At 42.6% G+C, this 26,925-nt stretch overlaps 1 protein-coding gene across 1 annotated transcript; it reads left to right on the top strand.

Annotated features, from left to right (window-relative positions):
- Positions 1–667: 667 nt before the first annotated feature.
- Positions 668–26,659, top strand: efnb2a (ephrin-B2a). The gene is made up of 6 exons (XM_085248851.1): positions 668–917; positions 1,102–1,656; positions 12,489–12,772; positions 19,401–19,493; positions 20,695–20,802; positions 22,499–26,659. The coding sequence occupies exons 2-6, from the start codon at positions 1,544–1,546 to the stop codon at positions 22,906–22,908; spliced, it is 1,008 nt and encodes a 335-aa protein (XP_085104977.1). The 5' UTR covers positions 668–917; positions 1,102–1,543; the 3' UTR covers positions 22,909–26,659.
- Positions 26,660–26,925: the final 266 nt, after the last annotated feature.

Here is a 26,925-nt window from a genome sequence, read left to right as displayed (position 1 = left end):
TGAACGTGTTTAATGACAGCTAAGAGTGAACATGCAGGTCATGACTCATGTTAATCAGTCTGAGTTTCTAGAAAAGTGGAAAACGTTTATTAAAGGGCAAAAAAACTGCACATAGAAAAACTCCCTTTTAACCTTTAAGAGTGTTTAAATTCCTCCTTTAAATCCATTAAACTCTGTCCCGAGTCACTCCTTCTTAATTAAAACTATATATTTTATCCTTTTTTTTCCTTTTTAAACTTTAATTTAGAAGTAAGATAAACCTAAATCTTTTTCTTCGGCTGTCTCTGATGCAGATTTTCCGCTAGTGGGCGCTCTTGGCTTGCGGAAAAACTCGACCTGCTGAGTTCGAGTGTGTGTGAGTGTGTACGTGTGTGAGCTCCTGCAGCAAACACACACACAGTCCCGTGTACGAGCCTGATGGGAGCAAATGTTTTCATGATGTTTCTTTTGCAATGAACGCGCTGCGGAGCAAAAACGCACTTTATTTACATGGACTCCGGTGCGCTGCGTAAACCTTTAAAAAGGTGAGATGAGGAGCTTTACGCTCGCACTCCCTCGTTTTTCGGTTTATACCTGATGCTAAAATGTGGGTGAATTTGCACGGACTCCGGCTGGACTGTGAGTCGGTGGGTTTTCGGCTCCCATTTCTGCGCACAGTCGCCCCTCTGAACTGAACCAGTTGCCCTCTTTGAGTGACAGCCCGGCTCCAATTGACTTCCCCAACCAAACGAGGACCAATCAGCGGCCGCTGGGGGCGGGGCCTATGCTCAGCAAATATTCCCAGTAGCCGTCCCTTGCAGTTACTTTCCATCCAGGTTTCGGAGCAGCCGCTGAGGCTTCATCCTCCCTGCGCGCTTTGGTTTATTTTGCGGGAGGACGGATCTGCAGGATTGCGCCGCAGCAGCAGAAACACTTTGGTGTGTGTGTATGTGTGTGTTTATATCCGTGAATGTGTGCGTTTTTTGGAGGGGTGTATAGTATGAGAAGTTCCATCCCAGCTCCTTTTATTTCTTTCATTCTCACATGTGATCATTTTCTTCATTTTGACCACCCGACCTCATTGTTTCGCCCTCCTCATTTCTCTGCTGCTGTCACCCACAGTTTGTTGCTCACCAGCTGAAAGAAAGAGGGAATATCTCACCACCACCACCACCAACAACAGCCACCACCAACCACCACCACCAGCCATCTCTCCTTTTCTGTGCTGCTGCTGGATTTTGCTGGACTATAACGCAGAGGGATTTATATTGGTATTGATTTGCTCTCTGATGGGATGTATTCCAGCCTTTACGCGCTGAGCGGGGAGAATACAAACGCACTGTGCGCCGAATGAACTGCTGCCGTTTGGTTTTTGGTGCATCTGGAGATGCTCTGATCGGGGTTTGTGGTCCGTGCGCATCCCCCCTGGATCGGGATATAAGCTGAAAACACTTTCCTCAGCCCTCTCTGTCTCTCTGGAGCCTTTTTTTGTTGTTGTTGTTTATTTTTCCCATTCTCCTCCCAGTGTGGACGTTTGGCTGGTTTGAAGGCGCACAGGCTCACCATGGGGGACTCGATGTGGAGATATTATTTTGGAGTTTTGTTTATTGCCTTGAAAGTGGACCTGTGCCGGGCGCTCATCCTGGAGTCCATCTACTGGAACACAACAAACACCAAGTAAGTGCCGCTCAGAAACCCCCCCAGACGCAGTAGTAGTAGTAATAATAATAATAATAATAATGATAATGATAATAATTAAATAAAAATTATAATAGTAATAACTAGACTGAAATCCATCCCATGAGCGCGCAGAGGAGCGGAACAAAGAGCCTCGGATTTTAATCCTGGGCTGGTATTCTCAGGGTCTATTTGACTGGGTTTCTGTCTCGTGTCGAGCGAGAAAAGCTGGGGTTTTTTTCGGAGTTAACCCTTCGTGTCAGCTCGCCTTCGAGCTTCACGTTAATGGTTGGTTAGAAAATAGCCCGCTTGTGTGCTCTCGCACTCCTCCGGCGCAGTTTCTCAGAGGTTAAACTCTGATCCGTGTCAGATTTGCGGCTCGTCGGGGCGTCTTTACGCGCAGCGTTCGGCTCGGGCCCGCTCGGCCGTGCGTCACGGCGGCGTGTTTGGGGCAGATTTCTGCGGATGAAGTTAAATTTTCACGCTTTGTTGTGATAATAATCTGCTGCCACGCGTGTTTGTGGTGACAGGGGAGAGGACAGGAGCTGTTTCAGTGGCTGAAATGTTAATGTTTCATTTTACCGAGAAGCGGGGAGTCTCCGCGGGGGCAGCCGGGACGCTCCGCCGGGCCTCAGATGCTCTGCTGCGGGTTGTGTGTGTGTAGGAGAGTGCGTGTGGGGGGTAAATATAAAACAGTGAATTCAACCCCCTGAGCAATGAGGTGGATTTTTAGTTTGTGGGGTAAATGTGTTTAGGACGTGAAAAGTTTTTCTGGAAGTTGGAGTGAACCGGCGGCTCCCCAAACGCTTCCAGCCGCTCCTCGCTGCTGCCAGACGGACAGAAAAGGCCTCAGAGGGGTTGAACTCTGCTCTGGTGAATATTCAGAGAGGCGGTTAAACTCTTCTAATGGAAATTAAAAAATAAAAATAAAAGAGGAGAGAGAGGAGGTGGTACTCCTGCGTGCAGCCCGGCGGGGGGCGCCCGTCTTTGTGGCCGTTTGGTCACGGGCGAACTCCTGCAGCTAAAAGGCTCCAGAGCGGGAACGTTTTCTGGTTGGTGGTCGCACTAGAACAGGTGTAAGTCACGGAAATGTGCGCCTTTAACCTGACTGGCGCTGTGTTCCTTTGTGACGCAGAAAATCAGCGCAATTTCAGAAAAGACGCGCAAAAAATGCGCTTTTTAAAAATTCATTAAGGCGAGTGTTGGTGCAGGGCGCAGTTTAGATGCTGGTTCAGTCTGGACCTTTAGAGGCTAATCTTGATCAAAAATATTATTTTATGTGTGTGCGCACTTTAAATAATTTAATTTATTTTTATTTATCTTCGGGTTATTTCAGAGATTGCTGTGATTAATCTTTAAATTAAATCTTTAAGTATTTGAAGTTTGCACACCTGAGACAGTGTTTAGTAAAAATACTTTCAGTTCAGTTTTATTTATGTAGTTATTTTAAAAAGACGTAGGAGCACCCTCACCTGCAGGAACTGGATTAGTTTGTTTTATTTATTTATTTTTTCTTATTATTTTTTAAAAAGTCAGTTTTTATGACATTTGACTGAAAATGTCAAACGTTTCCTCCTAAAAACTCCCTGATTTGGATCTAGATTAGCTCTGGAAGATCATCACGTCTAAGTTAAACTCAGTTCTTCAGATTTTTATGCAGACCTTTAAGAATAATCCTTCTGATAAGCAGACAAACAGGAGGGGGGGAGAAAGCAAAAGTATTCCTGTGTCTGAGTGGAGAGGTCAGAGGTCACACAATGATCTCATTGGCTGATTTTTCTTTTTCTTTCTTTTTTTTGGTAGTTTTTAAACTCTCCGTCTTTTGCTTGGGTTAAATAACACCCTGAAAGTCCTTAGTGTCTTCATCAACAGGTCGAGCTCCCCCTGCCTCCTCTTCCTCCTCTTTGACTATTCAACTGAGGATGGATGTTGGAAATCTGAAGGATTAAGCCTCATTGTTGTAGCTTTACTACTTTACTGCCCTCAAAAAACAACACCAAAACCCCCCCCAAAAAACAAGAGAATGACCCCCTCCTCCTCACCACCTCCTCCTCCTTCGTGTGGTAATCCATTTTGTAGTTGGGAGGGAGAAACAAAAGCGAGGCCTGCTTTACATGGTTTTATGTAAAAGAAGCGCTCCCTCTCCTCCTCTGCACTTCATTAAGAGATTACACAGCAGCCCCCGAAGGCCCTTTGTGACCGGGCAGCGACAGGGGCACCTCTCAGGGTCCTTTTGTGAATGTGGAGGGATGCAGGGAGGAACGGAGGGAGGGGGCGCAGAGATGCAGAAACCTCCTGAATGAGTGACGAGGAGTCCGATTCTAGTGTTTTTGTGTCTGTTTTGTTAGAGCAACTGAAATATAACTATACTACAGTAGAAAATAATTTAAAAAAATTGTTAGTAGTAGTATTTTTGCTAACTTATTTTATCCTTAACTGATCCTAAATAACACAACTGCTTTTTGGTAAACTGAACCATGATAATTCAAAGATTAGCAAACCTTGCTGATCCTAGTTAACTGATCCTGGCTAACTTAGCTGGTCCAAGCCAGCTGATACCAGTCAACTTAACCTCTTCTAGCTAACTTAACCTATTTTAGCTAACTTAAGTAATTTTAGCTAACTTTCATTATCCTAAACTTAGCTTATCCTAGCTAACTTAATCTGTCTTAGCTAACTGCAGTTAGCTAAGATAGCCAGTTTTAATTAAGTGATCTTGGCTAACTTAACAGATCCTAGATAACTGAAATAGTAGCAAACTTAACTGAGTGAGCCAAACCTAGCTGATCCTAGGTAACTTAACCAGTCCAGGCTAACTGATACTGTCTGACTGGTAAGCTAATTGAGATGACTAAAGTTAGTGTTACTTCCTTGAGGGCAGTGGTGTAAAATAATTCATGTTTTATTTGTCATTAGTTATGTTAGTTGGTTAAGTGTTAGAGGTGTTTAATAAAACCACGAATGATTACATATACAGTGTAAGTAAAAATAAAATGCATGTGTTTGATGAATATTCAGTTTTTAAGACATTACAAAATAAATAAATACTGGCCTGACATATTTACAGAGGAGGTTTATGTGTTGCCTCAACGTTGTTTGTCAGAGAAACAGATGCTCAACCAATCACAATTACAGCAGCTATAAATCAATGTTATTCCAGCGTCAGTGTCAGCATACTGGCTGGATTCCTCTGCGTTTTAACGCCAACCCAATGTTTATTTAGCATTTCAGTCTCAGGCATAAAGATGATTCAGATGAAAAGTTGGAGAAGCAGTTCGTGATTGCCTCTATATAATGAAAGAACAGGGAGAGAAGAAGAAGACGAAAATCTCTCTGGGTGATTACGATGGTTATGTTTAGCTGCCTAGGGTCAGATGAAAGATACGAGGCCACTACGTCTCGTCCGACAGAGGGCGATTAACCCTCGCTGCAGCTAAACATCCAGCTCCCCTCGCCGTTTGCTCATGACTTAAGGGCCGCAGGAAGAGGTCAGCGGCTCCATTTGGTCACACAAATCCACCAGAAAGTCTGAAAATAGAGGGAGTGGAGGGACAAACAGGATGCTCCTCTTTCTGTTTGTTTTTCTTCTTTTACCATTGAGCTCCTTTTGTTACCCTGCCCTCCACAAACACTAAAAACACTTAGAAGATAAACGAGAAAACAGATGTAAGCCTTTGAAGACTCACTCAAGTGTCGCCTACCTGTGAGCCTGATTTATGTCACTTTCATCACAGCAAAGTTAAACCTTTAAAAATCTTGAACTCCTTTTTGCTGCTGTAGAGATGAACCCCGTCTGTCCTCGCCTCCTCTCTGCGCCGTCACAGAGGCCCCGTGAGGCCCGGGGTCTCCATCCAGCTCCTCTCCCTGTGATTTTCTGCCTGTTCACTAACAGTTGTTGGGGAAAAACTTTTAATAGTTAAGTATTTTAACAGATAAGTATGTGAAGTAGTAAAAAAGTTGGCAGTTTGTCACAACAGAAGTGTAAAGTAAACTAAGTGTGTCGGGGAGGAGTGAAAATCATTAATTTATGCCTTATGTGCATATTTTTAAACTAACTCCATTCTGATTTTATATTTATTTACATAGATTTAATGAATTTTAACATTTAAGTGCCTCAAACAATAGAAACTGCAAAAACTCTGACACATAAATGAAAGAAATCCTTTTCAGCTGTAGCTTTCAATGTCTTCAGTGTGATTTTGTTGAACTAAATATAAAATATGCAAGTGTTATTTTTCTTCCCGCTGTTTTAAAAACCCACCTTGTCCACCTACGTGTTTGTGGTTTATTGTTTTGTGTTATTTGTTTTTACCTGCGCTTTACTCCAATCTGACTGTGTATCCAGTTATAACAGGAACAAAAGAAAAGTTGGCTCTTTGACTTTGATCTTTTTTTACCTTCTGAATATGAATTTGTAAAGCTGTATGTGTGATAGTAATGATTATTGCTGTATGGATTAGAATTTTTGATTATTTTATTTAAACCGGTTTCTCTGGTCAGGTTTTGTTGCCCCGTAGGAAACTTTTACTGTCGTTTAACGGCTTCCTAACACCCTCGGTCCTTTTACACACAGCAAGTATTTGACTTTAACAGGTTTAAATTGTTGGTGTGAGGGTGACACAAAGCTTTTCTGTAAACTTTGAAATTACTGACAGAAATCTAGCTGCTTTTTGCTGAATAATCAAACAAATAAACGTAAATATAGAAGATTTTCCACAGTTTTCTGGAGGGTTAAAGGCTGAGACGTTGTGTTTCAGTGGCGCAGGCAGTGTTGGGATGTTTATTTTTAGATTTTTATTTTCATTTTACCAGGAAGTCGCAGTAAGATTAACAGACAGAGACGGGGCCAAGTTAGTAGTGTTATGAACTCCATTACATGCCCTTTAAGAACTTTTCTTTTCACACCTTTACTTTTGTTCTTTGCACTTTTAAATTCACGTAACTCCTCTGACAGCTTCAGCTTACAATGAAAATTCAGATTTCCACAAAGAAAACATGAAGACGTTGTTCTCTTAAATAATTTCACTATGAACAGCATTCACTTGTTTACAGACAAGTCGGTTAATAGAGGATCTAATCAGCTCATTTGTTAACAATAAAATCTATGTAAAATTCAAAATGTGCTCCAGTGGTGCAAAACTGGGAACTCCTGTTTTATTATGAATCCGATATGAAAAATCAGTCATTTGAGTCACAGGGACATTTTTCTTTTGATCAGTTTCAGTTTTTCTTGTCAAACTCGTGTAAAGTGCGTTTAGAGTGATTCCTGAGAAGGCACGGTTATTGTTCAGTTCCTGTTCGTGGGTTCAGCAGGTACGTGTAAGGATTTTCAGGTTCTTTTACTTCATCTTTTAATTTTGGCTGTTGCCTGATACTTTAACATGTTTTCTCCACCGCTTCATGACTGAAGTGCTGTAGTTTGTTGTGCTCCAGTACATCACCAACACAGGAAAATACTGAATTTTTACTACAGTACGTTTTTCTGAGCGATTTTCACACACAAACATGTGAAGATCATTGAGTATAGCATATAACAAAGGAGGGGATTAGTGATCTGACAGAAAATTGGCACGTTAAGGGCTCTTACCACAGTGTTTTTCACAGTTTCAAACATTTTAATGAATCGTAACTAAAATTCGTTGATTCGATAAATCATAATCGAAGTCGTCATTAGTTGCAGTTTCAAATCCTGTTTTTAAAATGAATACGCAAGTGGGAAAAATGCAGTCATGTCATCATCTGTCTTTTAGTACTTTAACTGATGTTTTTGAGATTATACCTACATGTTTTTACTGCCGTAACATGTTGAATGCGGGGTGTTTTGAGGCAAGTTTATTACAGTTTCAAACTCAAAATGCTAGTTAGATATATTTGAAAAATAAGATTTTTGCACACAGACTGAAGGGCGAAAACAACATTTGGATTAGTGATTTTACAGTAAATTGATTATTTTAATGTGCTTTTGATGTCAGAGTTTTCAACCCTTTAATGAACCATAAAATCCAGTTTTTTATGGGTTAATGTGAGATAATAATCTAGTCATAGCTTCATGTATCTTTTAATACTTTAATGTGTTATTCTGGATAATAGTTAACTGCTTTTACTTACGTAACATGTTGAATTCAGGGCTTTCACTCTGCGTTAACAGTACTTAGCTTCTCCCTCCCGTCATAGAAAAGGCATTTCTGTTTTTATTCCATGTCAGTGACTAAAATGGAGGCAGTAGATTAAAACACACTTTACATAAAAAATTTCCAGTTGATCAAATGACATAAACTAAAATAATGTGAAGTAAAGGTCCTGTTTAACCACCGTGGTCAAAAAGAAACAGACTTGTTTAGCATCATGTGACTTTTTACTGCAGAAACAACAGCAGTCCATTAAAGGTCAAAGGTCATCTTTTTAATGAGGAAATCAGCACCCTATAAGCTGGTAAACATGTTGTGGAAGTTCTTTTCTTTTATTCTGAAGAATGCGTGCCAGAATACTTGGGGCTCTTTTGGTTCAGGAATATTTATGATGGCCGGGGGGGGGGGGGGCACTATAGATGGGGTGAGGGGCCTTATAGCACGGTGGGGGTCAAATGCATTTACAATCATGAGGTGGAGGGGCAGGCTTGTTTTTGTGTGTCCCCATTTGGCATTGTCATCAGCCTCTCTGTATTCGGCCTTACCTGCCCACCGGGGGGCCGGGTATCCGGTAACACCGTGTTGTTGTCCTTTTGTGTTTCTTTTTCAGCCCCTTTTAAGCAGCTACTGGTTTTCTTTTTTGCTGAACTCTCTCTTTATGAGCACTTTATCTGAAATATGATGGATGATTGTGTTTTTACCTCCGGCTAACGCATAAAGTGGTGACAAGGATCCCGCTGGACTGAAAATGACTCAAGTTTCTCGTTAACTCACTGTAGGCATTGCATTTGTTGATGGTGTGTTTAAGAGAAAGTAAGATTAATTATTTGAGTTTTTTATCCCTTAATTATTATTTTATTTTGAGATATAGTTGTTTTTCTGTGAGTACATGCATGTAACTAGTTTTTTTATTTTTTTTTTTACAGATTAAGGGAAATAAAAGCAATGTAACAGCAATGCCACCTCCAAAATTCAAACTAGGCTTTTGTAAAACACTAAAAATATAAAACCTTCCTGATGTCAAAGGTCATTTTAGATCTACAGTCCAAAATCTCCTAAAAAGATTCACTTTACTGTCACTTTACTGTGGCAAATAAAAGCATCAGATAATGTCTGTTACATGGACTGTAATATGCTCTTTTGACAATTGCTGGGTTCTGTTTTTATTTTGTTGTCTTAAACAGGATTGCTTGTGATTTTTAAAACTGTACAGTAGCCCTGGGTGTTGCTATTTGTTTAAATTATGGGGCTGAAGTCATACTAAAGTGGGTGTTTGAGGCATAAAAGGAGGAGCCGGCGAGGTCTAATAACTGCTTAATGTTGGCGTTGCAGTGTATTCATGTGGCTCTTAAATATCTGAGTCATGCTTGATTTCTTGCTAGTAGCTAGCTTCCTGTAGAGATAGCACTGATGGCAGCAGAGCAGGAGTTCCTACACCCTGCTTGATAATATTGTTACACAGGGTTTGATCAAATTTGCTATCGGAAAAACATCGGAAATTATTAACTCGCTTCATCTGTGTATGTGTGTTCAGGAGGCGTGTGCCTGTGTGTGGCAAAACACACGTTTTTAAAATATTTTATGTGAATTTAAAGTCGTGTTTCAGGTTTGTAGCTAGAATCAGGGTGGGTTTAGTCTGATCTAGCATAAAGGAGGTTTAATTGTTGTTTTTGAAGCCTTGATTTTGATCTTCTGGCCATCATTATCTGCCTTAAATAATGCCCTGTTAACGGGGAGCTTTTGTGCTCTCAGATACATACACAAAACAACCGTGTCCGTGCCTTTCAGCTGCTAACGTCACTGCAGCTCTTTAATAAATCCCAAAGTCGGTTTTCCACGGGTGCAGGCCTGTTAGTAAATCTGCCCTATAGACGTTTAAAATGAGCACATGCATGCCTGCCTGCTTTTACCCCTGTACAAACACACATGCCCACTTGCACGCATGAATGAACACTTCCAGTCACACACACATATACACGTCCATGTTTTTAAAGCGCACAGCTCTACAGTATTTGTGTTCGAGTGAAGCCCTGAGGCTCTTCAGAGGACCTTCCCTCCCTCCACATCCTCCCTCACATCCACACACGAGATGATGATGCCAGATGGTGCTGCATACCCTTCCTCTCTCCCTCTCCTCTTCTTCACTGTCTGTCCACCACTGGTCGTACTGTATCTTCACAGAGTGTGTCTCTGGAGGGGGGCGGGGGGCATAGAAAATATTCGCTCGGCCTAGTTATCCACTGCATGTGTGTGTGCTTGTACTGGAAGCGGGGAAGATGATGCAGAGGAATAATGTATGTGTGTGTGCATGTGGACGTTTCAAAGACAAAGAGAGAGCGATAGAGACAGGCAGAAGAAGAGAAGCAGCCACTGTATATGATATGACATACTGTACAGTAACAGCAGATATCTTTCAAGCCTTGACAGATTTGCAAATTTCTATATTTTTTTAAGCCTAAGAGAAAAGATGTCATTCTCCATACTGAAGATGTTTTATTACCAGCAGTCTCATGGAAATTCGTGAAATAGTCATAAACTCTAAACTACTGAATAACGTTTCTGGACACAGATATTACGGGTTTTTCATGTTGCTGCAGTTATTGTTCTTTCTAGTCTAAAATGTTCCTGATTGGTGTTTGTGTACATTAAATGAATATGTTCCCTGTTTAAAAGGTCAAAGAAGTCCACATTCAGAGATAGAGAGGACGTGGCTCACACCTGAGACCATGTTTTTAGTCCTGGATGTTGTTTTAGCATGAAAAACAGGGAAAATCGATTATGTTTTCGTGACTACAGGACTTTACGAGAACTGATCATTGCTGTGGCAAAGATCATGGAAAGTTGTATGGAAGTACATTTTTGTTTTTTAACATTGTTTTTTTTTTCCCACTTAAACGTGATGGCTAACAGACCAAAGTTGCAGGATTAAAGCGTATAATAAAGCGTAGAAGTCGTGGAGGATGGGAAAAACAGCTCGACTATAACGATTCGTTTTGATGATGCTCCTTTTTGAAAGTCATATTTATGCGCATTAGAAAATGTAATAATATTTGCAATAGAGAAAGGAACCAGTATACTTATGAGAAAAGAAACAGAGCCATTAAAACACGTATTCCTGTGTAAAATATGTTAATTATGAATCAGGTCTCCTGTGTAAAGGTTCTGCAGCTGCCCTGCGGTGCCTGTCTTTGTAGTCAGCTTTAAAGAAAAAAAAACAAAAAACTGAAATCCTGGAGCTCAGAGGACTGTTTTCCATCTCAGTGCTTCAGAAATGAGCCGACCCTTCAGGCAGAGGTCAGAGTTCACTCAGAGATGCTATGTTTACTGTAAATATGTATGAAGGGATGCAGGTTTGTGAGGGGAAAAACATGATGAGAATGAACGTTAACAAAGCAATTTCTCAAATAATATTGTTTTTAAAATCTTTTTGTTAATAATTTGTTGATAGTTTAGGGTTAAGAATTATTAAAATATTACCGTGTCCGTTACAGTATTGGTACTTTATCCAAACCCAATCATTTTTTTTATCCTACCTTTACTTTATTGCTATATACCATTATCACCATCCCAACTCTACCGTTTTGCTGGTTCATGCAACTTTTTCTATATCAATAATTCATTCCACATTTTCTTTATTGCTATTTTATACCATGTGTGCCTTAAATTATTTTATTCCATCTTCAACAAAAGCAAAAGAAAGATGCAGTAAATGATCAAGTAGCTTTTGTATCATTTGTTTATTTTTTTGATAGGAACTGTGCATATTAATGGTCAAAAATAAAATAATTTAAGAAGGAAACTTGCGGCACTTACACCCTTAGGCAAATTATACAAAATACATTAGAGAGACACATTATATACATGACAAGCAGAGAATACATGTAATGAGTCATGTCAAGTAAGACTCTCTGTTCAGCTCCATTTCTTTGGGGTAAAGACCCATTTTCCTGGTCGTAAACCCAGAGTACATTTCATTATTTGCTTTGCCTTCGTGTGTGTTTACGTGCACCGGTATTCGCAGCACACCGTAAAAAGCCTCCAGGGTGTCCGTGGTTAGCGCTCCAAATTGTGTTCGAGCATGGGGGAAAATTTGTTTAGCAGATAAATACGAGGCTTCACCTCTGAGTGTGTGTCTGTGTGTGTGTGTGTGTGTGTGTAGTCACTGGAATGCTGCAGGGGCTCTCATCACTCGGAAACTAAATGACAACATTATTTTACTTTGGGAAGAAATTTAGGGAAATTCAGCTGCAACCCTCCAGGCTCTCTGCCTCTCTGTGACAGTATTGTTGTGGATTTGCTGAAACTCCGAGATGAGCTTTTACAGTTTTCTTTTTTTTTTTTTAATTTCCTGTTTTGTATTCTAGCGATGTTCCACCATTTTCTCAACCGTGCCGCCTTCTCCTCATTTATCCAGTTAATTATTCGCTCTTTCCAGAAAAGCTCAGTGATTTTTATCTGCAGATACTGGGGTCACTTTGTACCACACACACACACACTCACACACAGCTCCCATTCCTCCATTATCCTTCATCATCCAAAATTAATGGACACAATCAGTAATTACCACATCAATTATTAAACCGACTTTTCTTTTTTTTTGTGAGTATGGAGAGGCTCAATGGCAAACACTCCAATCCACAGTGCACAATGAATGACTTCTCATCAGTTCTTCGGTGCCTCACTAACATCCCTCTCTCCTTTCAGATTCGTGCCAGGCCAAGGCGTGGTATTATACCCCCAGATTGGGGATAAGTTGGACATTGTGTGCCCACGTGTGGACGGCGGGGTTGGCGAAGGTGTGGAGTACTACAAGGTGTACATGGTGCCCAGGGAGCAGCTGGAGAGCTGCACCATCACCAAGGCCGACACGCCGCTGCTCAACTGCGTCAAGCCCGACCAGGACGTCAAGTTTACCCTGAAGTTTCAGGAGTTCAGCCCCAACCTGTGGGGACTGGAGTTCTTCAGGGGAAGGGACTACTACATCATCTGTAAGTATCCACAGAGGGGTAGATTATAGCTTACATAAATTAAAGGGGGAGTTAACCTTAAACAGAGTCTAGTTTGATCTCTGTAGATTCTTCAAATTCAGCGCAAAGACGGTGAAGAAGACTGTGGCTGATTGGTCCCAAATAGCCAATCGTGTTGTTGCACAGTACAGGTTCATGAAATTGTATCAAGGCTTAAAGTTTGCAACATTAAAGGTGTGGCAGTTTTTTATTTCCATGTTACTTGTTAGATAATCACTTCTGGCTCAAAATCAACAACATGCTAGTTGCCAAAATGTTAATGTTTAAGCTTGAATCCAGTCAGTGATGATGTTGTTCGTTTTTATACAAAGTCAGCAAACTTTTTAAGTCTGGGTTACCATAGAGTTAAACCTGTGGCTTTATCCTCATTCATTCATCGTTTTAAAATAACTGCCCTGAGGTGTTGCCAAGATGGCCATCGAAACAGAAATGCTTCCAGGAGAAGTTAGGGAAAATCCAAAGTTCCAAGAAAAATCCAACTATTAAATAAACATATTGGATCCGTTTAAATTTAAAGTTGGGTGTTGTTTCCCGTGACTGTAAAATCATCTTTGATTATCTTGATGGTTGTAGTCCTGTGGGTGCAGGTGTGGCTGCTGACTGCTGGCGATGTGCAGCATTAACACCATCCTGGGAGGAAGCTGGTATGGGGCTTAGCGAGGGCCCCCTGGTTTGAAACACGGGAGGTGGACTGAACCATCTGTGTGGCGCTGACGGAGGGTGGAGGGTGGGGGGACCATCTGTGAGTCTCTGCCACTGCCATCTGTGAGCTGTCACAGAAGGGGAAGGCCATATTTCTGAGTGAAGGAAGGGGAAGAAAGCAGGGAGAAGAGGGGATGAAAGGAGAGCAGGAAATACTGCTTTTTATCCAGGAGGCCGAATGTTTGCAAAACAAACGTGCAGGTAACAGGTTTGCAGGTACAACACCCTCCTCTTAACTTCAAGCAAACATGTAAGAGTAGCTGCTCTAACAGGTCATAGCTGCAGGTTATTTGCATGGTGGGGCATGCCTGACAGGTACTTGAACTGTGTTGCAGGTGAGGTTTGTATTCAGGTAAATATAGCAGGTTAGATGTTTCTTTTAGCTTCTGTATGCTCACTTTGGTGTTAGAGGAGGTGCACATGGACTACAAAGGCTTCTGACTGACGCGATGTCTCCTCCTCGGCTCCCTCCACCTCAAAAGCTGATGTTAATTATTGATGAGCTGGTGTTTACACAGCGCGGAGCCCGAGGTTGCGTCCGCTGTGCGTCCTTCTCGCTCTCTAAATCCTTCAGTTTCACGCTAAAGAAACTCAGCGTCCTGCCGAGTCGACAAGTTGGAAGAGAAAGGGGCGGTGGGAAAGTTCAATTCTTAAAAAAGATGGTCGGAAAATCCAATTTTGCAGTTCTTGCAGATTCATCCTCGCTCCTCCCTTCACAGCTCCCCTCAAAATGCTAATACATAGCCCGAAGAGGGGAGAGAGGGAGAGTTTTACTTTTAATTGCCTCACTTTTCTCCTCTGTTAGCTCTGGTCCCACTTCTGCAGCTTTAACAGCTGCATGGTGGTGCTTTGCACGAGTAAACATCAACAACAACAAAAAAAGAAAAGAAAAAAGATGCGTGCAGTTGCCATTACCTTGCAGCGCTAAAGCGAGCCAGCACCTGAGACAGTGCTAAGTGCTTTTCCCGCATTTGGCCTTAAATGACGGCGCTGACTCAGGGCACGTTTGGCAGCCGCACCTGAGCCACAGATCCGCCTCATATGAGCCAGATGTCAGGTGTGGTGTGACATCTGTGTTCGTTATTTGATATGTAGCATGATTTAGCCCATGTAGGTCCACAATATGTGTGGTTCCACATTTGGCCCACATGTCAGCCTTGACTTTTGGGAGCATTTTAGCGCACATTAGCCACCATGTGGGGTTGACACTTAACCCTAATCAACACCATTCCAGATACAAATTAATGTTTGGCCCAGATCCACCTTACGTGGATCAAATGTCAGGTGTGGTGTGGCCCACAAAACACTTCCTGTAAACCTTAACCCCCGCTTGAACTGAAGGTTGTCCGGATTTGGCTGAGTAGGTCTGCATCTGGGTAATCTTGATAAAACCGATTCAGGTCCACATTTAGCCTGTGTAGGTCCACGTTTGGGGTGAATCTAGGATAATACTTCCAAACATCCTTCTTCTACTTTTAGGAACGCTATAGGTCGTTTAGTCCACCTCTGGACCAACTTTGGACTTGGAATTGGTCCAAATGGACTGAATGTTAGGGCCAAATGTGGCCCATACTTGCAGTTTTCTTGGAGTCATGCCTGACAAGTGCCATAGCTGGGCCTAAAGTAGCCCTGCAGTCTGGCTTGTTTAAACTGAAAGCTCCTGTGTGTGTGTTTGTCAACTGATATACAGACTTCCATCGAAGTGTGACACAGCTTCGGGAAAGTTCACGCCGAGCATTTCATTAGTGTTTTGGAAAGCAGCGCTTGATACGTAATTAATTAAGCGCTGTTTAATCCTCCATTTCTTCTCACAATTGCCGAGGCCCCCGCACCAATGCCACAGATTTGGAGTCTCAACCAATTGGATTAGCTAGCGCTGCCTCGCGTTGAGTATTGTGCCAAAGCTCGGCCGAAATTAGACAGGCACGTTCGACCTCCCTGCTCGCCGCCCTTTACGTTCGGGGCTTTCTGGTCGGATACGTTTAAAGATGCAGCTGTGTGTCCTGTATCGGCCTGCGTGCCTCTTTGAAGCAGCCGCACACAATGCTGCTGCAGTTGGGAGCAGATGAGTTTGATGTGATTGTTTGCGGCAGCGTGGCCTGCAGCCGAGAAGCTTGCGAGCGAGATGATTACATGAGCTGAAGAGGAAGAAGAAAGGGAGAGAGAGATGAATGTGGAGGGAAAGGGGGCAGAAAGGGAGCTAACGAGGGAGAAAGGGAGGATAGCAGCAGACAGAGTAAGGGAAAGATGAGCTAAAGAGGGCAGGAGGAGCCAAAACTCCACCGTCACCCTTCTCCTCCTCTTTCTCGTGAGAAAGACTTTCCTCGTTAAATGTCTGATCGAAAGAATTTGAATGCATGCGTCAAAACGTGGATTCTTTTCTTTTTCGTGTCACTCTGCTTTTAAAATCGTATTTGTGAGCGAGCGTTGATATTCACGATGACCCGGCTCTGCCGCGACCTCTTTCCGAGGGTCACTGCCGACCCTTCCTGTCACGATCCATTAGGACACGCTGCTGTGATGGGCGCCAACCAGCCCGTGACCTGCACGACGGCTGGTAATCACATCTTCTATCCATCCATCCATCCATCGTTTTTTTCCGCCGTCTGCCGCCATGTCTCTGTTCTACTATTTATGGGCGGCCCAGCTTTGTCTTTCGGCAGTGGATTGTGTATTAATTATACTCAGGGAATCTGGCAGCATGAGCGGGACAGTTTTACAAAGCTGAAATACAAATAATTAATCTTTTTGCTGAGAGTTACGTAAAACCAGATCAGGGGAAAGGCTCAAATCGGGACTCGGAAATGTCAAAAGAGTGGTAAATCCGGAATTAGAGGAACATTTTTGTTTTGAATGATCTTCAAGACCTCATAGTGCCACATTATCCCAGTCTGCATTTTGAGTGATGACATATCGACCGTGTTTCCGGATCTGAGGGTCTCTTCATCGTTTTTCCAGGAGTCATTCTCAGACAGCTTTTTTTATTTATTTATTTTAATTTTTTTTTAAATGAGGCCATTCATTGTGCAGCACATCTTTAGAAACTCACGGTGTCGTTTCAGAGAAGAATCTCACTCGGGCAGACTGAGATTATGATCATGTTGTAGATGGATCATCTTAGACGTTCTCTTTTCTGAAGTTAGGTCTGTTTTCAGCATCTTCTTCCTGCCATGTCACACGTTTGTCTCAACCCACTGGGGAGAGGTGAACATGAACTATTTTACCCTCTTTCGCCATCCTTCCCTGTGCTAATGTGTTCATATTAGTCAAACCACAGCGGCTCTGAACCAGCAGAATCCAGGTAGTTATCTTCTGTCCCTCCTCTGCTGTAGTTTGTTCTTCGTGGTCTCTCTAAAGCATCACATGCTTATCATAGAGTCAGCTGAGAAATCTGGAGCCCTCAAGGTTTCCTTATTTTTGTTCCTGCTGTTCGCTGTTTAGGAGAAAAGAAATTAAAACCAGCTGAGAGCTGCTCTCACAGTCTTTATCTGGATTGCAGCTCAGCTCACAATTGACTGTCTCGTTAAACACGGGGTGATTTTCCACCCTCTTGATTTGATAAACAGGAGAAAATGAAGTTAGGAGGGTGAGGATGGGGGATTTGCTTGAGGCTGATTTCACTGAGTGAGGACTCTTTTCGACTCCCATTTGTTGTGAAGGTGTGTGACTTTACGAGCTGTCACAGTCTGGCCTTTCTTTTGCCAATTCTGAAGGAAAATCTGACCTTTTCCGCTCTTTTTCTCTCTCCCCGTGCTTCCCGAAGGTCACGCACCTCCTCTTTCTAGTGGTAGTTGGTGACTAAATTAATTTTCTGAGGGGTCTGTCCCATTCACCCCCCCCCCCCTCCTTCTTTCCACCAAGCAAACCCCCAGCAGGATGGATTAGCTGGTTAATGCTAGCCAGATAGTGGGAAAAAGTGGCCAATTGCCGGGCTGGCCGAGGAGGGCCTGGTCATTCAGCCAGCCTGAGCCGATTCAACAATCACATTCTGTTTAAATCCAAGTCAGGCTCGCCTGGACTGCAGCCTTGGCACACGGAGAGTGTGTGTTTTCACATTTAAAGGGGAAGAAGAAGAATTTAAAAGTTTAAAATGACTCCAGATTGAAGTGTGTTTTTATTTGGTGCAGCCGTGTTTGAGAGGGATTAGATTACAAAGGGGTTTATTTTAAAAAAGAGAGGTGTTTCAGCTACCGATGGGTTAAATGGTGATATGGGGCAAAAAGGGGAGAAGAAGAAGAGGAGGTGACAGTAGTTAATGCCTCACGGTGGTTGAAGATACTAAAACTCAAGCGTGTTGAACTAACAGGTTTATAAAATCAGCGCTCACACTCTCACGAGGAGCCTATAAGGAGCTTTGTCTGTAATGTGCTTTTTGGACTCTCCTGGAAAGCCATAGGTCAGCCAGAGAGGAGGAGGAGGAGGGAGTCCTTGTTAACATGCTCTTTGTGTCCGCTCTCATCACCGTCTTATTGAATCCAGTGGATTTGGATCAAAATGATTGGTGCCTGGGCAAGGGAGGAAAAGAAAAGAGAGGAAGGACGAGGAGGAGGCACAGTTAAAATTTCAGACCTGTTTCGATCGGGATGTGATGATGTTTTTCAGGGAGTAAGTGGCGCTGAATGCGGGCCACTGAGCGCTGGCCGAAAGCCAAGCTACTAAGCCCCGGCAGCTCGTTAGCTCTCTGTGTTACTGACCTGATAGACCACAAGCTCCACTAACCCCTCCTCTTCATCCTCCTCTCTGTGTTTGCCTGTTCTCTGTTGTGATTCAGCGGCAACTCTGCCAGCGTCCTCCAGAGGCAGCGGAGAGGTGAAGCAGTGGGCCATATTTGTGCATGTCCACCTTTCCAGAGTTCCTGTTTCCTCGTATCTAAACATTTTTTTAAGATCTCGTAATTCATTTCATTTGAGAGCCATCCAAATATTTACTGCCATTAGCTATATAAAAATCAGGAGGTACTCGCTCTGAAGGTCAGTCTTACTGTGAGGGAGCCAGAAGTCATTTTTGGCCAGAATATACCTTTTAGCAAATCTGTAGGTAGGCTTGCCTTAGGGGTGTAGCCACTTGGAGTTGCACTAAAAAACTACTTCATGCCTTAATTAATATAATTTTTCTGGAGGTTACCCGAACTCCCTTTTATGGTTAAAAGGGAGTTCTGAATCCCCACCCTCACCAGGTGTTGCTCTCACGGACGACCGGTCCACGTATAGTTACGCCTGTTAGCTAGATAGAAGCCTGTTCTTCTTATTTCTTGGTATTTAATAAACAGCATTGTATTTCAACCTGGAGTAAATTAAAACCCACCCCACAGTCCTGGTGATGTTCCTTTGGAAGAAGGTCAGAACCTATTTGGTGGGTGCCGAAATATTTTTATATGTAGGAAAAGCCGAGCTTTACTTCTGGGACTGGGACTTTGGTTTCTAATTTCAGTTTTTGTTTTTTAAAATATAAATATTTAATTGTACTTGTGAACAAATCATTTAATTGTCTTTAATTTAGTTCAGTATTTTATCATACATTGAAGCATTTAATGTCTTTCACTATCTAAAAACTGTGTTCGTCTTTAATAAAGGGCTTACGGCTTACAATATTCCTGCCTCCGAATTTTCAGCATGGGCCCTCTCATCCCAGTCCTCTTCTAACTGCCTCCGTGTCAGCACAGTTAGAGACATTACTGTCGCATTTACTTGAGCTAATACAGTTTGTAGGAGGTGATGAACGGCAAATTGTGATTTTTATTAACGGGGGTGTGAGTCGTGTCTTGCCGCCGAGCTGCTGCTGTTGTCTTTGGCTGTTTTTGTGAGATAGCTTTAAGGCGTTCGTGGCTACAGATTTTTCCCTGGCGCTGGTGGCTAATTCAGACCTTTCTCTTTTTCTCTTTCTGCAGCAACATCTAACGGCACCATGGAGGGCATTGACAACCAGGAGGGTGGCGTGTGCAAGACCAAGTCCATGAAGATTGTCATGAAAGTGGGACAAAGTGAGTATTTCATAGTTGGATTGCAGGCTCGTGTGTTAAAGCATCGTCTCCATGACACCTGGGGCTGTGATGGGCCAGGAAATGTAATCTAGCAGAAGTTAATTCAACCAAACAGACACACGTAATCCCGTATGCTTCCATGCACTGGTAGCATCTGCTCCTATACGCTCTGGTCGAAGGCTTTCCAGTTTTCTGATCTGTGAGCCTCTGCATGCAACACCTCAGACATATTGGACCAATAATTATTCACCAGTCTGTCACCAGAGAGGTAATTTCCCGGGGTCGACCCTCTCTATTGAGGGTCAGGAGGAATTAATCGAAGGAAAGACAGAACAGACGGTGAAAATGGTTTTCTTATAAATGTTGACGCGAGCTCCGCATAAATCACTGCATTTATTGAAAGCGATGTTCGACAGAGAGCGGTTCCGGCACAGAGTTCAGCCCGGAGATTATAACAGCAGATGCTCGGCGAATGACTCCGTCATTTAGTGTGTGTTCGGCGTTTAAACCAGAAAACACGTACGCTGACAGACACTTTATCAGCATTTAAAACCATATGGGTTCATTGTGGAAGCTAAAACTCAACCATTAGCAGCTCTTTATGGTTGATTACAGTCATATCAGAGTCATGAAGGGAAAACAGCTTGCCTTTATGTGGAATCAGTGGAAAAGATTTGGCTGTACCACCATGAGAAATAAAAAACTCTTTATAGCCTAGCATTACTCCTTCTGTTAGTTTTACCACCTTGTTTAAACCAACACAGTCTCACGAATGTTCGTGAAATAATCTCAGCTTTCAAAAGTTGAACTTTTTGATGTCTTTTGTGTTCCAGTCTCAAATCTGCTAATTTATATGAATGCACTTTTACATTTTTACTTTTAAGGAACATCTTGCTTCTCACACCAGAGAGCAGTGCAATGAATCTTGCATTTCTCCATTAAAAGTATTACGAAAAGTATTATAAATGGCACTATTTAGGTAATAAAAACCACGCGGTATGGTAAAAAATATACATACTGTTTAATACTGGTAATAAAAAAATTTTGGTTAGGTTTAAGTATTAATACGTTTAGACAGTAAAAACTATCCTGTTAGATTTAGAAAAATATTAGGATTTGAGTTAAAATTCATGTTTTCTCATGAGATTTGGATTATAACAGCCCTGGTTTAATCCTTGTGCTTCTTATCTGCATTTTTCAGATCCTTCTGACCCCGTCTCACCCAAAGACCCTACCAGAGTACCCTCCTCCCCCAAGCACCCAGATAACAAGGAGCCCTACAACCCCAACGACGTGCTGGAGAAATCAAGTAAGAATTACTCTAAATACAGAGACAGGGAGGTAATCGAGGGGAGGATTTATCGAAACAATTTGGCATTTGGGGCGCATGATTGTTCGCCCATCTCAGAGCAGATAGTGCTGAGTTAGTGTGTGTTTGTGTGAAGGAATGAAAGGTCAGCTAGTAATTGAATGTTGCCCATAAAACTGATAGGCATCTCCAGCCCCTTCAAGGACTTGCACAGTATCTCCAGACTGGCCCCGCTCCAGCACCAACCCGGGACATTAAGAGACATTTTTCGAGAAAATGATCTGATTGCTGTTTGCCGTGTCTTAATGACCCATTCTGACTCGGTTCTTGCAAGTTTCTACAGCTCTTATCTCTATTACAGCACAATCTCCCCATGTAAAAAATAAAAAAATGATACATTAAAAAATCAGGACTGGGCAATCAGGCAATTCCTGCAGTGAAGTAACAAAAAAACCAGGAAGGAGTTAAGAACAAAAACAAGCTGACCTACATAAGCAGTCGTGGTTCAGTGAGGGCGTGGCCTTGCTCAGCTTCTGCTCTCTGTGGGCGTCAGCATCTCGCTCTCGTTTCTCATTTTCTTTTTTTAATATCAAATCCTTCCATCCTATCGGAGCATATGGGTGTCAGGGTGCTACAGGCTGAGGCAGCATAATCCTCTTGTAAAACAACCGAAGGGTCCTTGCTTTGGGCTGCCTGCCATCCCATATCCACCTCCCTCTTGTTACCACAGCACTTTGAGGCCCTATGGGAAGTAGCCACAGACGAGGGGACACGATTATTCTGGCCTGCCCACGAACAAACTCCCATCTCGAGAACAGGATCTCTTGGGAGCACGCTCACCTTAGAGTTCTATTCCCTAGGAGTAAGAGCAGCTTGGCTTTCATAACTGATGTGCCATGATGATAACCTCAAATATTTCTTTATGATTTTCTTCCTTCGAGGGCAATTAGTCTGGAAAATTAAGTTGTTGTTTTTTTCTTTCTAAATGCTATTTGTCTAAGTGCCGTTTTTGCCTGCGTCTCCCCAACCGTTGTTTGTCCCATCGGGCTGCGTTTGCCCTACTTCCAAGGTTGCTGCTTTCACTTGCTGAATCTGAATGGCCACCAATCGAATGTGACCTTTACAGAAACGCCTTCAGTGTATAGGCTTCACTCTCAGCTGCTCATGGCAGCAGCATGGTGAAGAGAAACACCTTATCAGCTTCGATTTTAACATTGAGCTATTCTGCTTTTCCTTATTTTCCCTCATATGCGTGATGGGAATTCTTATTACTGACGGCCAAAAAGCTCTCAGTTTAGAGACTGCAGTTTTTTTTCTATTCTTGGATCTGTATGATGTCATAGGCACGGAAGCCCCACCCACCTGCTGTTGAAACCTACTGTTTATAAGGGCCAGCCAATCAGAAATGTGTCATGTTAGAGTTGGATGCATTGTAATAGCTTTTGGATTTTTGTCATTAGGTTATAAGAAGTATTACTAATAATGCTTTATTTGACTATTTCTTTGCTTTTCCTGGGATCTGGCAGACTATAATATGTTTAAAAAAATTTGTAGTCATAGTTACGGTTTTGGGAGGGCTAATGAAAATGATCTTAATATGCTGTTTTACCGCTTCTGTGTTTTTGAGAAAAAAAAGCGTGCACGACAAATAATCTGACATCATCTTAATCATTCCTTCCTCTCTCTCTTCTTTCAGGTCCAGCATCCAGAGAAAGCAACGAAAACAACGGGAGCGACGGCAAGTCCTCAAACGTCATGCCTTCCGAGGTGGCCATCTTTGTGGCCATTGCCTCTGGCAGCGTCATCTTAATCATCATCATCGTCGTGCTGGTCCTGCTGCTACTAAAGTACCGGCGGCGGCACCGCAAGCACTCACCACAACACGCAGCGACGCTGTCTCTAAGCACCCTGGCAACTCCGAAGCGGAGCGGAGGCGGCGGGAACAATAACGGCTCGGAGCCCAGCGACATCATCATCCCGCTCAGGACTGCTGACAGCGTCTTCTGCCCGCACTACGAGAAGGTCAGCGGTGACTACGGACACCCGGTCTACATAGTTCAGGAGATGCCGCCTCAGAGTCCGGCTAACATCTACTACAAAGTCTGAGGCGGAAGCAGGAACTGGAACAATTCACGAAGCAGAGCGGGTTTTTGGCTTCGGCAGGCGCGGCCGGCACACCCTGCTAATGAACACTCTTTTTCTCTCTCACTCTGTCAACTCCTCCTCTCCTCTGATGTTTTGTCACTACTTTATTTTTCTTTCTGGGAGTTTTGCTGACACCTTGTCGCTCTGATTTGGCATGGACGGGAACGCGTGGCGGCCCTGTAGTGAAGCCCACCGCTGCTGCTGCTGTTGCTGCCGCCGCCACTGCTGCTGCTCTCCGGGAAGCAGAGAAGACGTTCTCTTCTTTCCCTAGTGTTGTCTTGTGTTGTGCACTGCGGCAGCCGGCATTCCTGTGGGAGTGTTTGTGGGATCGGGAAGGTTTTTTTTCTTTTTGGAGATGGACAGACAGGTGTGAAGGTTTTCTGAGGAGGATGAGATAAGGAATTATTTTCTCCTCGCGTAAAGAGAGACTTCTGCTTGGAAAGCGAGAAGGAGAAGCGATGGAATAAAATGAGGAGGTGAAGAATTAAAAGAGGATATGGTCTGACCGTGGACTCACCAAACGGCGGCCTCCTCGCCCCTTGACACTCACTGGCCGGAAAAAGACTCTGTGGAGCTTCTCGCACCCATCAATCCTCTCTGGGACTTTTTCCTGAGTGACTCACGGACATCACCCCATTAATCCTGCCACCCACCATCACGCACACACATCCACCCTCGGGCACAGACACACTGTCTCACCTCTCGATGTGAACTGTTTGGGTGTTAGTGTGGATCACCTCATTCCCACATTTTGTCACTTCTCTTACTTGAAGGTTTTAAGAGAAAAATAGACCCCGCCCACACTCCTTTTACGGTTGACTGTTTTTCATATCCTGGTATAGTTCAGGTGACTCGGAATGGCAAGAGTGTCCAAAAAAGAAATAAACCCAGGTGGCTTCTGGGAAGAGTGGAGGACTTTCACATTATAGTGCAGCACTTTTAACCCCCTATTTTTTATTTCTTTGGCCCCTCCACTCTTCGCAGTCCACAGAGAGGTTCGCAGTGACGGATGGAGATGGGAGAGCAGCTGTATCCCGGCAGATTTAGTCACCTCTGATCTGGGCCTTGACACGGAGAAGTGATGGAATTAAAAGTCCAAGAGGCCCGAGATCTTGCAGAAGTTAGCTGGCTGAAACAGCTCTAGGTACTGTAACGTTTACCCCAAGGGGTCCAGTGATGAATAAAAGGGCCCCCTTAAAATAAATGGCCCCAAATCAGTGTGAACGGTGCTCTCCTTTAAAAAAAAAAAACATGTAAAAAAAAAAAAAGCACAGGGACATCTACTTACATCGTTACTGTTCCTTCATTAGCATTTCCATATTGTGAGTTTTCGATTTATTTCCTTTTTTTATTAAATAGATGTACATTTAAAAAAATAACATTAAAAGATGAAAAATTACAAAAAAATAAAAAGCAGAATTTATTTATGATAAACACATACAGAGCACAGGTGTGGTCAGGCGGTAAGGAGAAGAAGTAATGTTAATATATTAATGGTATAAGTGCACAATATGCAATCTAGGTTTTTGATTATCTAATATCTCGGAATCCTGCTGAGGTCCGGAAAAGAATACGGGAGTCCTGTGTTGTTTCCCGCAAGTCAGCCGCTAAGTCCTGTATTCTTTCCACAAGTTAGCTGTTGAGTCCGTTATTTTTCTTTTTCTTACTCGGTTAAAAGTATAGTATTTTTTCCAGAATAGAGGTGTCTCTTTCCCAGGAGTTGGCTACCGGATCCCATATTTTATTTTTACCAAAAAAATCCTGGATTTTTTTCCCCCACTTAGTAAAATAAACCAGGAGCTGGCCACTGGCCCTTGAACTGGCTACCAAGTCTCAGATTTTTACCCACTTGATAAAAAAAAAAAATCTGTTGTCAGCCACAGACCACCACAGTTTTTCAACTCAGTCAGCTACGAATTAACAGATTATTAGCAAGTTGACTGCGAAGATGGAAAGAATGGAAAGAATACAGGAATCAGCCGCTAAGTCCCATATTTTTCCGGCTCAGTTTACGGTTGTCGGCCGTTATATGCGTATATTTTTGGTGATAGTTAAAGGAATACCAAGAGTAAACGGTTTTAATCTGAGTCCCGTATTCTTTCTGGCTCGGTCCTGGGAAGGAGGACCAGGGGAGGAGAGTTAACCTGACCCTAAATAGCTCACATTGGTGTACACAAGGGCAGAGTAGCTGTGTCTCCCACGCTCACTCAGTGTAGCATCTCCCAAAGGATAACTCCCATGAACACCCAGTGCGCCCGAATCTCCTCATACACACCCCTCATGTTCTCCGTGTGATTGTGCGAGTGTGTGCGTGTGCATTTCAGTGACTTCACATTCATGAATATCTTTGGCGTAGGCCTGCCCCCGAGCATATATCATCCTCATTCGTACATGATCAAATTTCACCGAAAAAGCCAAGCCTTGTATGATCTGAGGTTTGTGCCTCTGAGAGGCTACAAAATCTGCAAATATGCAATTCTTATTTATTTTTTTAAATTGATTCTGAGGAAAAAAAAAAAAAAACACCCATGGAAAGTGTTCTTAACCACTGAAAGATGTAACAACAAACCAACACCACAAAACACAAGCCTGCTGTTAGCTTTGAGTTCCTGCATCGTTTCTAGTATTATTTGAACCTCTTCTGTTCTGACCGTGTGCCGTAGTACAAAGGTAAACTGTGAAAAATGAAACAATTAAAAAGCATATGTATCACACCCAAACAGGTATTTAAGAAAAGAGAAATGGCTGTTTAGTTGCTGTCTGTCTGCGGCAGAATATGACAATCTTATTAGTTTCTTTGAATCTGGCGTCCTTTTCTTAGCTTTGCTAACGCTTTCCCAGCGTCGACAGGTGTGCTCCGACCTGCTTGGAAATATCGTAGCGATGCCGTGAGAGTCTCAGCACGCAAGCTAAGAGAAGCACCTCAGGCTACTGTAAAATGCCTTGCTCGTATGGTCAGCCCTTGGTCACTTGACTCAGTAATTTTGCACCGTACTTCTGTAGGTAAGAAACTGTAAATACATTAATGTTTGTATTGTATATGGATCCTGGGTTGTTACAATAGCCTTATTCACCTTTTTAGGAACGTAAATGGAAGCGAAAAGTACAGAAAAATGGAATTCACTTCAGTAAAACAGAGCATACTACTTTTTTGGTAAATAGCTTATGTAAATATTGACCAGAACCCAATAAAATCATTTTTATAAACTCTTAAAGTAAGATGTTTTGTATAAAATTTGAATTTTTTGCTATGTATTTTAGCTAGCGCTCGATGGAAAGCCCGTGTCCTCCCCACTCCCTCCCCTTTTGCACTGTTTCCATTGTAATTTGGTTTAAAAAAAATAAGAAAAGAGAGAAAAGTTGCCAAACTGACTGCTGCATATTTGTGCCATAAGTGTGTACCATAAATATTTATTGAATTAGTTTCTTTTTGTTTCTTTCTTCTTTTTCTTCTGTTCTGTTGATAATTTGAGTTCAGTCCGGTTTGTCAGTAACACAGTATTATATTTGCATTGTTTGTTCGTCCCCCCTGGTTTTCTTTAGTCATGTCATGGTTCTCCCCTTTTCCTCGCAGTATGAGATGGCCAGGCTGTGAAAAATGGTTTTAACATTCAAAACTTTAAAACAAGTTCAACGTGAGGATAAATGACACACATTCCACCAGTCTGTTACAAACTGAAAATGTTTTTCAATAAAATGTTTTTCCTATGGATGCGCTGCTGCCTGCTTTGTGTTTCTTACTGCATGAATAAATAATGTCTGTTTTTGACTGTTTCACGCGGCGACTTTATTACAGTTTCACTGGCTTCTTTTAGATGTTTATCACTGCGGAGTTGCTCTAGAGGACAAACTTCATCGCTCTTTGTTCGTTCTGTCGTTTACGTTTTTATTTATACAGTATATCTTCCTGCCAAATATTGGTGGGAAGTGACTGCAGATAAACGCTTAAAAGATGTTGGATTCCTGCAGGGATATGCT

Source organism: Mchenga conophoros, linkage group LG16 (assembly GCF_057382185.1).
Source record: "Mchenga conophoros isolate Kocher_MC1m ecotype Shallow Benthic linkage group LG16, M_conophoros_male_GT1.1, whole genome shotgun sequence".
NCBI lineage: Eukaryota > Metazoa > Chordata > Actinopteri > Cichliformes > Cichlidae > Mchenga > Mchenga conophoros.
The sequence above is the reverse complement of the archived record's forward strand: the minus strand, read 5'-3'. Positions and strand labels throughout refer to the sequence as shown.

Bases quoted from the DNA above. Each gene is read 5' to 3' on its own strand.
- efnb2a (XM_085248851.1), top strand. From the start codon at position 1,544: ATGGGGGACTCGATGTGGAGATATTATTTTGGAGTTTTGTTTATTGCC. The intron at 1,657-12,488 runs GTAAGTGCCGCT...CTCTCCTTTCAG, and splicing joins TGGAACACAACAAACACCAA to ATTCGTGCCAGGCCAAGGCG. The intron at 20,803-22,498 runs GTAAGAATTACT...CTCTTCTTTCAG, and splicing joins CGACGTGCTGGAGAAATCAA to GTCCAGCATCCAGAGAAAGC.